This window comes from Nycticebus coucang, chromosome 14, assembly GCF_027406575.1.
Source record: "Nycticebus coucang isolate mNycCou1 chromosome 14, mNycCou1.pri, whole genome shotgun sequence".
Taxonomy (NCBI): domain Eukaryota; kingdom Metazoa; phylum Chordata; class Mammalia; order Primates; family Lorisidae; genus Nycticebus; species Nycticebus coucang.
This window is the reverse complement of record NC_069793.1, coordinates 63,199,239-63,214,336: the sequence shown is the minus strand read 5'-3', so window position 1 is coordinate 63,214,336 and position 15,098 is coordinate 63,199,239. Positions and strand designations below refer to the sequence as shown.

The 15,098-nt window shown below is 37.7% G+C and overlaps 1 protein-coding gene and 1 pseudogene across 1 annotated transcript in view; both read left to right on the top strand.

Annotated features, from left to right (window-relative positions):
* The window catches only part of LOC128564494 (olfactory receptor 51H1-like), a 31,707-nt gene extending 29,557 nt beyond the window's left edge, over positions 1 to 2,150 (top strand). The window contains exon 2 of the mRNA XM_053559956.1: positions 1,180 to 2,150. Within this exon, the coding sequence (XP_053415931.1) occupies positions 1,180 to 2,150 (971 nt within the window). The remainder of the gene's footprint in view (positions 1 to 1,179) is intronic.
* Positions 2,151 to 8,909: 6,759 nt separating this feature from the next.
* LOC128564493 (olfactory receptor 51T1-like) lies at positions 8,910 to 9,876 on the top strand (annotated as a pseudogene).
* The last annotated feature ends 5,222 nt before the right edge of the window (positions 9,877 to 15,098 follow it).

The following is a 15,098-nucleotide window of genomic DNA, read 5'->3' as shown; positions in this document are numbered from 1 at the left end:
TACAAGTGTGTCTTATCCCCCAAAAGGTGTGTCACACACTGAGACCCCACCCCCTCTGTCCTTCCCTCTTTCTGCTCTCTCTCTCCCAACCCCCCACTGTGTGCTAGTCATTAATTGTCCTCATATCAAAATTGAGTACATAGGATTTTTGCTTCTCCATTCTTGTGATGTTTTACTAAGAATAAAGTGTTCCACTTCCATCCAGGTTAATACAAAGGAGGTAAAGTCTCCATCTTTTTTAAATGGCTGAATAGTATTCCATGGTATACATATACCACAGCTTGTTAATCTATTCCTGGGTTGGTGGGCATTTAGGCAGTTTCCACATTTTGGCGATTGCAAATTGAGCTGTGATAAACAGTCTCGTGCAAGTGTCCTTGTGATAAAATAATTTTTTTTTTTCTTTCTGGGTAGATTCCTAGTAATGAGATTGCAGGATCAAATAGTAGGTCTAGCTTGAGTTCTTTGAGGATTCTCCATACTTCCTTCCAAAAAGGTTGTATTAGTTTACAGTCTCACCATCAGTGTAAAAGTATTCCCTGCTCTCCACATCCATGCAGTAGGTGCAGTTTTGAGATTTTGTGATGTGGGCCATTCTCGCTGGGGTTCTGTGATAACTCAGAGTGGTTCTGATTTTCAGTTCTCTAATAATTAGGGATGATGAGCATTTTTTTTGTATGTTTGATAGCTATTCGTCTCTCTTCTTTAGAGAAGGTTCTGTTCATCTCTCTTCCCCATTGATGTATATACACATGTATACATCATCACATTTGTTTTTAGATCCAGATCTCATGTTGTATTTGTACTTACTAATACTTTATTTATGGGCATTAATGTTTGTGTTTACTATCCATATAACGCAGATTGCCAAATTTTTCTTTAGTACTGAAATCTGCAAGACAACTAACTCCTTGATGTTTCAGAATGATTTTTATCTCTATTGGTGGCAAATGTTGATTTGAGTTTTTTTTTTCCTTCTTTTTACTAAGTATATTAGCGTTTCATGATCAGTAATAGAATTCTTGTCTCATGAAGCATATCCATCAGTTTTTGTATCAAGCTGTGGATGTGTTAGAATAATATTTCAGAAATTCTCTGTTATGGCTATTATCTCACACTTTTTGTCACTGATTCCATTGCCGGATGTCTGCCTTAATGACCTCTTCTCTTTTTGCCTAGTTAACCTCTATTCCACTATGTCACTGTTCAACCAAACTACTGATGACCACCAGACCTTCTTCACACTGACTGGGATTCCAGGAATGCCAGAAAAGGATTTGTGGATGGCCTTACCCCTCTGTCTTCTGTACAGCACCACGTTTCTGGGCAATGTCACCATCCTTATTGTGATCAAAGTTGAACAAAGTCTCCATGAGCCCATGTATTATTTTCTGGCCATGTTAGCTGCCACTGACCTGAGCCTTTCACTATCTTCCATGCCCACCATGGTCAGTGTCCACTGGTTCAGCTGGCGGTCAATAACTTTTAATGCCTGTATCACCCAGATGTTCTTCATCCACACCTTTGGGGGAGTGGAATCAGGTGTTCTGGTGGCCATGGCCTTTGATCGTTTTGTGGCCATCCGCTTCCCTTTGCACTATGCTACCATTCTTACTCATCGTGTCATTGGCAAAATTGGAGCAGCCATCCTGCTGCGGAGCATGGGGGCTGTGCTCCCCGTGCCTTTCCTCATCAAAAGGCTACCGTTCTGCCACTCTATTGTCCTCTCCCATGCATACTGCCTCCATCAGGATGCCATGAGGCTTGCCTGTGCTGACACAAGTGTCAATAGTATCTATGGCCTGTTGGCGGTGATCTTCATTATTGCATTTGATGCCTTGATCATTTTAGTCTCCTACATTCTAATCCTCCAGGCAGTATTGGGCATTGCTTCCCGGGAAGAGAGGTTCAAGGCTATCAACACCTGTCTCTCTCACATCTGTGCAGTGCTGCTTTTCTATGTGCCTCTCATTGGCATGGCCTTGATTCATCGCTATGGGAAGCATCTATCACCAGTAACACACACATCCATGGCCAATGTCTACCTGCTGCTCCCTCCTGTGCTCAATCCCATTGTGTACAGTGTCAGGACCAAGCAGATTCGATGGCGCATCATCCGGGTGTTCTGTGGGGGCAAGGTTGGCCCTTAATGGTGTCTACTATTTTTGTGCAAATGCAATCAAGCCAGCGAAGAATATCAAATATAGCACTGTCCTATAGAAATTCCTGCAGAAATAGAAGAAATATTCTGTATCTCTGCTATTTAGTCCAATATCCAGAGTTCACACACAGCTATTAAGCACTTGCAACTTTGCTAGTTCAAGTAAGGAACTGAACTGTGAATTTATTGAATTTGAGTTAATTTAAATGTGAATTTAAATAGTCACATGTGGCTAGTAGATACTGTATGGGACAGTACAAATGTAATGGATTGTGAAATGGCATTGCATAAATGGTTTTTATGAAAGCAATAATTTATTGCAGCTTGAAAAATGATGAATCTTTATTCTTGACAATAGTATATAATGTGTTTTTAAAGTTTATGATCAATAAAATTCACTCATTTTGCTATATAGTTCCACAAATTTTGACAAACGCATAGTTATATCATCGTTTAAAACCAAGATATAGAGCAATACTATTATTCCCTGAAATTTCTTAATGTTGTGCATTTGTAGTCATCCCCTGTATCCACACCCAGCTTCTGGTAGGCACTCAGTGGTTCTCCTTCACTGTAATTCTTTTTTCATAGTGTCATAACAATGGAAGCTCCCAATAAATAGTCCTTTGTGCCTGGCTTCTTAATATAATGCATTTGAGATTTACTCATGTTGCATGTATTTCTGGTCTATTCCTTTTTATCACAGAGTAGTTTTCTGTCGTATGCCACTGTTTAATACCTTTTCTGAAAACTATTCCAGCTTGTTCTTGCTTCACTATAATCACTCTGGCATTTAGTGCTTAACATAGAACATTGATTTTCTTTTGCCTTTGCTTATGTATTATTTATAGATTTTATTAATGTAAGGTCAGAATGTGTAAGAGATTGGAAACAAGAAAGGAAATATTAAAAAGAAAATAGTGTGGACAAAGTATGAGAGCATGGTTCTGTCCAACAGGTGGAAAAATAAAGAATTCCTTGTGTACTTTTGATGTCAATTTCCACTTCACTTCTGTCCAGAGGACTTTCCTGATCCGCCTTTTAATACGTTACAGTTCCCATCATTGTACTGTTTATATGCTTATCTAACACTGTATGTCTCCCGCTCTTCTACATGCTCCATAAGAGCCCATAGCCTTTCGTTCCACTTGGATGTATCCCATGCGCATAATGTAGTTAAGAACATACAGCGGACATTCAATATGTATTTTTTGAATTTATGAAAACCGTTCTTTATGAATATTTATTTCATGCTTCCTATCCTTTCTTTTCTCATTTAATATTCATAAATCTCATTTAAAATTTTCAGAGTCACTCATTTTTGCTGCTGGGAAGTGGAGGAAAGGGTGATCTGAGTACTATGTAATGTGTAATTTTATGGAGTTTCTTGATATTTCTAGATATTCATTGCGTTTTTGTCAGTGTGTCTCATACAGATATAGTGAGAAATAAATGGAAAAGTATTTCAAGAGTATAAAAAACAAGGGAAAATTAGACATGATCAGGATTATTGGTTTACTACCTACTGTGGAAAGTTGGATTCTGGCCAAAATGTGGCTTAAGCCACATATGGGCATGCAGTTGGGAATTAAGTGATCGGTTAGATTGAAGACCATATTTTTAAAACATATTTCCTGAATATATGGAAGGAAATAATTGGCTATAGAAGGTAATATAACATACTGGTTAAGATCAATAGCTTTGAAATCAGACAGATATGGTCTTGAACACCAATTCTGTAACTTGCTAACTTTTAGATGGGTAAAGTGATTAAAAAACTGAGTTTCAATGTCCTCAGCTGTGAAATAATGGATAATAATATTTAACCCATTGGCTTATCATGAATAAACAAGACAAAGGGTATAGTGCAATTTCCATCATATACTATGTATTCTTCAAATGTTAGGTTACTTATACTTAGGATATAGTGGGCTGTGCCTATGACTCAAACAGGAATTCTTCTTAGGAGGGCCTCCCATGTCAGAGGAGGGAATAGCCCAGGGGATAATGAGACCTATTGGAAGGACATATCTCAAGCAGAGGATGACTAAATCTTTCTGCCCTCTTCTAATCCAGATCTGACATTCATTAGCTGAAAATCTGTAGCCTAAGGCTGGACAAAAATGAATGATTATAGTTATCTGACCCAAGCAGACAGTTTGCACTCATACCCATTACTGTCAGCCCCAAGGGCCAGGACTATGCTTCCAACCCTGACAGATGGGGTTCGCTTGGGCCTGGGAGCATGGTTTGAGGTTGTGACTGGTAGGTAGGCCATTGCAGAGGAACATATGCAGGTGGGTCCCATCACTCTTACTCCAATCAGCATAATTACTAATCAAGAAAAAGCACCTTATTGCCTGGGAGCTCTATCAGGCTACCTATAAAGCCCCCACTCTTGGGAGCTGGTTTAGTACCTGCTCTGTGATAGAGCTGAAGGAAGTTGGTGGTGTTTCCTGCCGGCGCAAGCAGGTAAGGAGACTCACTATATGGGAAGGATTGAAGAATGAAGAATGATAGAAGGATGGGAGGAATACAAAGCAAAAGATTAATGAAAGCTACAATTAAGATGGGATAAAGAATTGGTGAGGTGTAATTGATACCAGCAGAAACTGAGATAGGAGATAGAGGATAGGAGGGGAAAGAAGGGAGAAAGACCAAAGGAGAGAGTGCTCAGAGCACAGACCAAAAGTACAGAGAGCTTTTTCTGTGGCTGTAATTGTTCAGCAATCAATCAACATTATTAAATGAAGCTTTCTATTGTTCTAGATGCTGCTTTAGTCTCTAGTAATGACAGATGAAAAATATGCACACATAAACTTCCAAGGAACTCTCACTCCTGGCAGAAAAAAAGATGATATTGCACATATAAATTAACAACATCAATTGTGCCTCATTATTAAGAATCAAATTAAGGGTCCCAAAATTAAGTGGTGCCAAAATTTAGAAGCAGAGAAGAGTTTCAGTTTAACATCCTGGATCTGTCACGGAAGATTGGTAATTACGAAGGAAATTGAATTCAGTGTGAAAAATAAACAGAAGATAGGGGTTGATAAGTGAAAAGGATGGGTTTATATTATTACTGATGTCAGCAAATGGGAATGTTGACCTTTGGATCACTAAGTTATTGATCTGGGTGTTAATTAAGTCCTATCACCTAGTTGTCTTTTATATATGAATGGGCAGATAATACCCTCTGCCTGGATGGTCAGATGGAGATTTCTACTTAAAGATAGAAAGCACAAGCCTATTCCTCTGGTTAGTGGGCACTGTAGAGAAAATCTTAGTGATGTTAAACTTTGACCTACAACTGGCTCCAGGGTGTGTGACCTCACAGAGAGAAAGCCCTCTGCTCCTTCTTTCTCCATTCCACAAGAAAAATTTCCCCAGCAGCAAAACCAGCCAGTGATTCTTATTCTCCTATGGTGCTACACAGTATCCAGGGTCACTTGTGTGGCCTGTATGAAATATCATTTGAAGAACAGAAGATAAATAATATCTTATTTGTGGGCATCTTATCTCTTATTTACTCTTTTACCACAAAGCTCCCCACTACACACATCAGCACATGGAGACACATGTAATACGAATGTATTTGGACATTGACTCACATTTTTAAACACATTGGACTCCACAAACATTCTTCTTTGGACGAGTCATGAAGGCACAGTTCTCTCCTTTATTTATTTTCATATCTAACCTTGTTTATATCATATGGATATATAATAGGTAATTCAAACTTTTTAGTATTTTAAAAGAAGGAAATTTCAATGTCCAGCTATCCAAATTGTCTCGTTAGTCCTGTTAGCCTGTTCTTTCTGATGGTGTGAAGTTTAGTGAAAAATAATGGAAATTTGACTTTGAATTTTGAATCTGTATCTATCTATTTTGCCTTGGATACATTATTTAATCTTCCTGGGTTCATTTTCTTTCTTTAAAATGGGAGGAAAATATTTACCTCAAAAATGTCCCGGAATTATATAAAATTACATATAAAGTGGCTAGCCGAATGTATTGCTCATACAAAGAATCTTAAATTAGTTTCCTTTTCCTTTTCTCTTAGTTTCCTACTTCTTCTCCCAATTAGGGTGACAGGATGATTGTTCTCTTTATGGTGTCTAGGGAAGTAATTTCCCCAGCATTTATTTTTCTCTAAAAATTTGCAGGCTCAATTTATACCTCACTCATCCATTCTGCATCCAGATCTCTATCATCTACAGTGTATCCATTTAACAATATATCTAATGTTAACTGGATTATTTAAGTTTTTATCATGTGCTAATTACATCGCTGTCTCTAGATAAAATATAAAGAGGAACAGGATATGTTTTGATTTCTGAAAGAGCCAGCAGTCTAGCAGGGAAAAGAAAATGTGATCATGCAAGAAAATACGTTATAAAAGCAAAAATGAAATACTAGTGGAGAAAATAGATTTTGTGTTGTAGAGAGATTCCTGGATGGTTAGAGGAAGAGACTCATTCTTACTATCTGCTTTTATCAGGCTGAGAAGAAAAAAGAATGAAATAGAAATCTCAACATCCTCCTGTTTTCCTGCCCTGCCTATTTGATCTTCTCTCCGTTCCCCATGAAATAGGATCTCTCTGGGAATGTTTTATCTTGGCTTCTCACCCCATTCACTTCTACTAGGCTGAGAGACTTCTGACTGCAGAAATTGTTTCTTTATTCATTTCTGTCTCCCTGGCCCTCAGCACAGTCACTGTCCTTACAATTGTCACTCGGAGTTTGAGTTTTTGATTAATCTGAAATCAATCATATGATTTGATTCATATCTCATTTGGCCCTAATTATCCTGATTTTTAGCTCTTTCCCCCGACTAAACTATGGGCATGTATAATAACACTGAAAATTATAGCAATAAAAAGTGATTAGGTGATTAGATTTTTCCCCCATTGTCATAACAAGTAACTATTTCTTCTTCTTCTTCTTTTTTTTTTTGACACTTCTCTTTTTTTTTATTGTTAAATCATAGCTGTGTACATTAGTGCAATCAAGGGGTACAATGTGCGGGTTTCATATACAATCTGAAATATTCTCATCAAACTCACAAGTAACTATTTCTATTACCACCTTAGAGAACAATAGTCAACACTGCCTCATATTTAGCATTATGTAACAAAGGGCAAGCTCCAGCCACAGCAAATTCCTTCTATCTGTTCTGTCACCAGTGCAGGAAACCTAGACTACTGAAAGATGAGGACACTTGGGATGGCAGTGTCCACACAGCAACCTGCCCAGGTGTATCACTCACTCCTTGCTGGCTCTTTGTTGATGACTAGTTGGCCTAAGCAAAAAATTAAAAATTAGCCATGTTAATATTTATTTATTATTATTATTATTTTTTTTACTAACAGCCAGTAAACAAGTCCTGAATAGAATCACAATGGTCACCTTACAATAGATCACAGCCCCTGCCTTCCTTATGACACCATTTCTGTTTACTTTGCAGCTGTCATTCTATGAGCTTTCTCATCCACTGAACTAGTGGATGCTCTAATTTGTGGTGGCACCTCAGCCTGCCTGTTCCCGAGTTAGTCCCCTTTCTTTGGTCCCTACTTTCATCCTGTTCATGATCTGTGAGTGATCTCAAGTCCATTTAAGCTTGAACATAGCCAGGTCTGGAAAGATAATTTTGCTAACTTACCAAGGATAATTCTCTATGTTATTGGAACTGTTTTACTCACAACAGAAGCAAAACTGGGCAGGAGGAATGCAGAATTTAGTGTTGGATCCTCCCAATAACAAAAAGGTGGCTCGATGATAATATAACCGATAAAGTAATACAGTCTCCACAGTGACCTGTTGAATTACTGTCATGAAATAACAAAATTTCAGACCTGGGGTAGAAGTTGATATGGCAGGGTATTTTGCCTAGACTTACCTACTAAGTCAAGATCAGGATGAATTAAGTTATATATTATAGAAAAAAATGTTTGAAATCTTGACAGGATTCATTAAGACAGCCTACTCACAGTGAGTAGGAAGGAATAGTAATAAGAACCCCCAAAATGTAACATGGAGAAAGGAATAGGACCCAGTTATTTTGGGTGACCTGGAAAACTAGACGGAGAAACAGACATGGAGGGCAAGATAAATCCAAGTCTCATAAACATGTGGAGTAGAGATTGGAAGATTTACAGGAATTATTCCAAAATAGGAAATGGAATAGAGAAGTGCTGATATTATAAGGAGATTTCAAATAAAAGACTATGAGGAAAGGGTGGCCCATAACCTGGGTTTAAGGATACCTCTGGATATAATATTCCAGGCCAGCTTCCAGCAAGGACACCAGGAATATATCATCACAGGTGCCCAGAGTGATTCTTATGCACTTCTCAATTTATTATGGAGTAACTTATATAACCTAGAGACTTAATACAAAGACCTACCAGGTTGTAATTGTGACTGTTGTTATTTTGTTAGTATGTGTAAATGTGTGTGACCTAAGTCTATATGTATTTCCTATTTAAAGCCAGGGCTAGTCTAAGTGATAGCATGAGGATAAGTTCAGGAAAATTGATGGTTATATTCTGGAGAGAATAGAGGCAAGAGTATGGGGCTAGGTTCTTACAAGAAAAATCTAGGAAACTGTAGAATTTTGTGATAGGTAAAGTAATAAGTTTGGGGACTTTTAATAAAAAGAAACAATTATATAATTTGAGAGGGGTTTATGGAATAGTTAGGACTTAAAAGGATCATTATAACACACATTTTTCTTTTTCTTTTCAGGGTGTGTCCTCTACCTACCATGCTAATTTTCAATAGCACCTCCTCCTCCTCATATTTTCTCCTCACTGCATTTCCTGGGCTGGAACGTGTTCATGTCTGGATCTCCATTCCTGTCTGCTGTCTCTACACCATTGCCCTCTTGGGAAATAGCATGATCCTTTATGTCATTGTTATTGAGTGGAGTTTGCACAAACCCATGTACTATTTCCTGTTCATGTTCTCAGTTACTGACCTTTGTCTGACCATCACAACCCTTCCCACTGTGCTCGGCATTCTCTGGTTTCATGCCTGGGAGATCAGTTTGAAAACCTGCCTCCTTCAAATGTTCTTTGTGCATGCCTTCTCCTGGCTGGAGTCCTCAGTGCTGGCAACCATGGCGTTTGATCGCTGCATGGCTATCTGTGACCCACTGAAGTATGCTAAAGTCCTCACAGATATGATGGTCTTGGTAATTGTACTGGGCATCTGCATACGCCAACTACTTTTCTCAAGTTCTATTATTGTTGCCTTACAGACTATATCTTTTTATGGGGGTCAAGAGCTTTCCCACCCATTCTGTTACTACCCAGAGGTCATCAAATACACACATTCCAACCCCTGGATCAGTAGTTTTTGTGGGATGTTTCTTCAGCTCTACCTTAATGGCACTGACTTGCTCTTTATTCTTTTCTCCCATGTCCTGATCCTCCATACTGTCCTGAGTACTGTGACCCCAAAGAAACAGCAGAAAGCTCTCAGCACTTGTATCTGTCACATTTGTGCTGTCATTGTCCTCTATGTTTCAATGATCAGCCTGTTTTTTGCACCCCGTCTTTTCTGCTCCACTCAAGGGTGCTCAGTAGCACTTTGGTCAAGTGTATCTGCTCCTACCACCTGTTCTGAACCCTATCATTTACAGCTTGAAGACCAAGACAATCCGTCAGGCCGTCTTCCAGCTGCTCTGATCCAAGGGCGCAGAGGCTTCATAGGAGGGGTCCCAGAGGAGGGTGAGATTGAAGGGAGAAGAAAATTGTTGAGATATAAAAATAATGTGCAGGTAGGAAAAGGATTTGGGGCAGTGTCATCAAATGCTGTTTCTGCATTTATTGAGAGGATCCGTATGGTCTTTGTTTTTGCTTCTATTGATATGGTGAATCACATTTATGGATTTGCCTATGTTAAACCACTCTTGCATCTTTGGGATGAGGCCTACTTGATCATGATGTATATATATTTTAAATGTGTATTTGTGATCTATTGGGTAAGATATTGTTGAGTATTTTTTCATTAATATCCATCGGTGAAATTGGCTTGCTGTTCTCCTTTTTAGTTAGGTCCCTCCCTGATTTTTGTATCAGAGTGATGTTTGCCTCATAAGATGTTTTGGGGCAGGTAGTTTCTTTTTGATGTTTGGGAAAAGGGTCTTCAGTATACATACAATCTCTTCTTGGAAGGTTTGACAGAATTCAGGTGTGAAGCTCTCTGGTCCTGGGCTTTTCTTTGGGGGGGTGAAGAAATTTTATTTTTTCTTTGATGTCAGTGCTTGATACGGATCAGTTCAAGAGATTTATTTTTTCTTGATTAAGTCTAGGGAGAGGGTGTGATTCCAGGTATTGGTCCATTTCTTTCACATTGTCCAATTTTTGGGTGTAGAATTTCTTATACTATTTAAAGATAATCTCTTCTATCTCTGTGTTATCTGTTATTTCCCCTTTTTCATTTCTGATTGAAGTTATGAGTGATTTTACTTTTCTGATTCTAGATAATCTGATTAAGATTATAGATCTTGTTTATCTTTTCAACAAACCATCTTTTCATTTTATTAATTTTCCAAATGATTCTTTTGTTTTCAATTTTATTTATTTCTGATTTAATTTTGGTTATTTCTTTTCTTCTGCTAGGTTTGAGATTAGGTTCCTTTTCCTTTTTCATTTCCTTGAGATGATTCATTAAGTTGTTGATGTGCTCTCTTTCTGTTTTTTGGATATAGGCATGTAATGTGCTCTCTTTCTGTTTTTTGGATATAGGCATCTAATGTGATGAATTTCCCTCTTGGGACTGCTTTTGCAGGATCCCACAGGTTTTGGTAGCTTGTGGTTCCATTGTTGTTATGATCAAGGAATTTAATAATTTCCTTCTTTATCTCCTCATTGACCCAACTGTCATTGAGCATAAGGTTGTTTAGTTTTTATACCTTTGTGTGGGGATGAGAATTTTTATTGGAGTTGAGCTCCATCTTTATTGCCTCATGGTCTGAAATATATAAGGTATAATTTCAATTCTTTAAATTTTGTTGGGTTTGATTTATATCCTAGGGTATGATCTATTTTGGACTATATTCCATGGGCTGAGAAGAACATATATATACCTTAGCTTTGGGATGACATGTTCTGTATATGTTTATTAAGCCTAATTGTTCTAGGGTGCGTTTAAGTCCCTTGTTTCTTTGTTTAGAAACAAGAATCTGTCTAGTTTTATCAGAGCAGTGTTAAAGTCACAGCAATTATGGTGTTACAGGATATCATATTTCTCACACCAATTAAGGTCTGTTTCATAAATCTGACAGCATTTAAGTTGGGTGCGTAAATATTTAGGAAAAATGTTTCCTTGTTGTATTGTTCCCTTGGCCATTATGAAGTGACCAGAACTTTGTGAGTTATAATAAGATTCTATTCAAGTGTGGTGCCTGACACTATAATATTAACACTCTGAGAGCCTGAGGCAGGTAGATTGCTTGAGCTCAGAAGTTCAAGGCCAGCCTGAGCAAGAGTACAGCCTCATCTCTACTAAAAATAGAAAAAAACTAGCCAGGCATTGTGGTGGTTGCCTTGAGTCCCAACTACTTGGGATGCTGAGGCAAGAAGATTGCTTATGCCCAAGAGTTTGCAGTTGCTGTGAGCTAAGAGTGCCAGGGCACTCTTCCCAGGGTGACAGAGAGACTCTACCTCAGAAAAAGAAAAATGAATTCCAGGACTGGGGTTGGAACAAATGAAATAGTCACAGAGTTGGTCATGTACTAGGTGAGGATACTTGGTATTCTCTGAGGACTTTGAGAAATTGTATAGATTAATGTTAAGATTAATATTTTAAAAATATTAACAGCCTATTGCATGTTATCATGTTTTTAAGCCCAGACTTCAGTGTTCCTGGAGGTGGAAAGGGCTTGCACAGCAACTGAAATGGACAGTAGGCATGGAGATCTATGAGCTGGGAAATTAAAGGCCATTTTCCTTAGAGAGTGCCACATTATAGCAGAGGCTCTGACCCTGGAATTAACCTGGGGCAGAGTAGAAAACCCAGATCACACCTTAATCTTACCATCTTACTCTTCTAAATCAGTTCTTTCAGATGTCTCTGCTTTTATAATTGCTTCTTTGAAGACTTTTCTAAAAGTTTGTCTTGGTAGATCTATAATTGTCTATTTACAATTCAGAAATTTTAAAGCATCTCAAAAACAATAGCTTTTCTAAATTATCTTAAGATTAGAATAAAAAATTATTGGCTAAAAAACTAACGAGGGATAATATGAACATATATATAGGTTATTATTTATTCTATACATTTCAATTCAGAAATAGTATTATATTATTAGGTTTGAATGCAGAATAATGCCTCAAAGGCTCCATGGTCTGCCTACATGTAATGTATTAAAAATTGTGAACTTCGAAGATTTTGGATGAAAAATTGTGAAAATGTGCAATAATTTCTTTCAGTTTTATGACAGTATCTAAGGCAGTCTATCCTGTGTGTGTGTTAATCTTTTCCTTCTTCAATTGTACTTTTCATACCTGACTCAACGTGTAACCTTCTTACTCAACACCAAAAACATTGTCATCGTGTACTTTCATTCCTGTAGTAATTGTTAATAGGATGTGAATTTGTGTTTTGTATTATTTCCAGCAGTGTATTTAATGTATTTGGAGTTTTCTTCTGATTATGTCATATATGTATTATGTCATATATTATATATTATATGCAATTGTCTTAATATATTGAGAAATAAAGAAAATTTAAAAAAATTTAAAAATACAATAAAGTTATTTACTACCCTATTGAGAGACTTTTTTTTTTTTCAATTTAAAAATGTGAGTTTTATTTAAAAATAGCCATTTAAAGTATGCAAAGGCACAGAGTGCACAGGGACCCTGGATACAGTGCAGTGACTTGCTCAAAATAAAATCTTGGTATGAGTTTATGTGGTCCCTCAATATGTAGGGTTTCATCACTGGTTGGATAAGAGGTGAAGTCAGGCCGAGAAGCAGAAGAGATAATTTAGGCAGATGTAATGAAATTCGATTTTGTTAGTTTCCTTTTTCTTTCTTAAAGCCAAGCAATTGTTGCTGTTTTTCATATTAATAAGGAAACAGGGTGTGACTTCACATGTCTTCTGGCTGATGTAACTGAAGCTTCTGGTGTTTATGTTTTTCTTTTTTTTATTAAAGAATAGCTGTGTACACTGATATGATCATGGGGCATCATACACTCACTTCATAGACCATTTGACACATTTTCATCACAATGGTTAACATAGCCTTCCTGGCATTATCTCAGTTACTGTGCCAAGACATTTACATTCTACATTTACCAAGTTTCGCAAATACCCCTGTAAGATGCACCACAGGTATAATCCCACCAATCCCCCTCCCTTTAACTACCACTCCCCTCCCTCCCCTCCCTTTCCCACTTCCCCCTATTGTTAGGTTGTAACTGAATTATAGCTTTCATGTGAAAGCCCCAAATTAGTTTCATAGTAGGGCTGAGTACATTGGGTTCCTTTTTCTTTCATTCTTGAGATACTTTACTAAGAAGAAGTTATTCCAGCTCCATCCATGTAAACATGAAAGAGGTAAAGTCTCCATCTTTCTTTAAGGCTGCATAATATTCCATGGTGTACATGTACTACAATTTATTCATCCATTCGTGGATTGATGGGCACTTGGGCTTTTTCCATGACTTAGCAATTATGAACAGGGCTGCAATAAAAATTCTGGTACAAATATCTTTGTTATGTTGTGATTTTTGGTCTTCTGGGTATGTGCCCAGAAGAGGAATTACAGGATTGAATGGCAGGTCTATTTTTAGATCTCTGAGTGTGCTCCATATATCTTTCCAAAAGGAATGTATTAATTTGCATTCCCACCAGCAGTGCAGAAGTGTTCCCTTTTCTCCACATCCACGCCAACATCTCTGGTCTTGAGATTTTGTGATATAGGCTAGTCTCACTGGAGTTAGATGATATCTCAAAGTAGTTTTGATTTACATTTCTCTGATGATTAAAGATGATGAGCATTTTTTCATATGCCTGAAGGCCGTGTGCCTGTCTTCTTCAGAGAAGTTTCTCTTCAAATCCCTTGCCTAGACTGCGGTGGGATCCGTTGTTTTTTTCTTGCTAATGCGTTTGAGTTCTCTGTGGATTCTGGTTATTAAACCTTTGTCAGAGATATAACCTGCAAATATCTTCTCCCATTCTGAGGGCTGTTTGCTTGCTTTACTTACTGTGTTCTTGGCTGTGCAGAAGCTTTTTAGTTTGATCAAGTCCCAGTAGTGTATTTTTGAAGCTGCTTCAATTGCCCGGGGGGTCCTCCTCATAAAATACTCACCCAGACCGATTTCTTCAAGGGTTTTCCCTGCACTCTCCTCTAGTATTTTTATAGTTTCATGTCTTAAGTTTAAATCTTTGATCCAGTGAGAGTCTATCTTAGTTAATAGTGAAAGGTGTGGGTCCAGTTTCAGTCTTCTACAGGTTGCCAGCCAGTTCACCCAGAACCATTTGTTAAATAGGGAATCTTTTCCCCACTGAATGTTTTTAATTGGCTTGTCAAAGATCAAATAACAGTAAGTAGCTGGATTCATCTCTTAGTTCTCTATTCTGTTCCAGACATCTACTTCTCTGTTTTTGTGCCAATACCATGCTGTTTTGATCACTATTGATTTGTAGTAAAGTCTGAGGTCTGGTAGCATGATTCCTCCCTTTTTGTTTTTATTTCTGAGTAATGTCTTGGCTATTCGAGGTTTTTTCTGATTCCATATAAAACGAAGTATTGTTTTTTCAAGATCTTTTAAGTATGATAGTGGAGCTTCAATAGGGATTGCATTGAAATTATATATTGCTTTGGGTAGTATGGGCATTTTAACAATGTTGATTCTTCCCAGCCATGAGCATGGTATGTTTTTCCATTTGTTAACATTTTTCAGCTATTTCTTTTCTTAG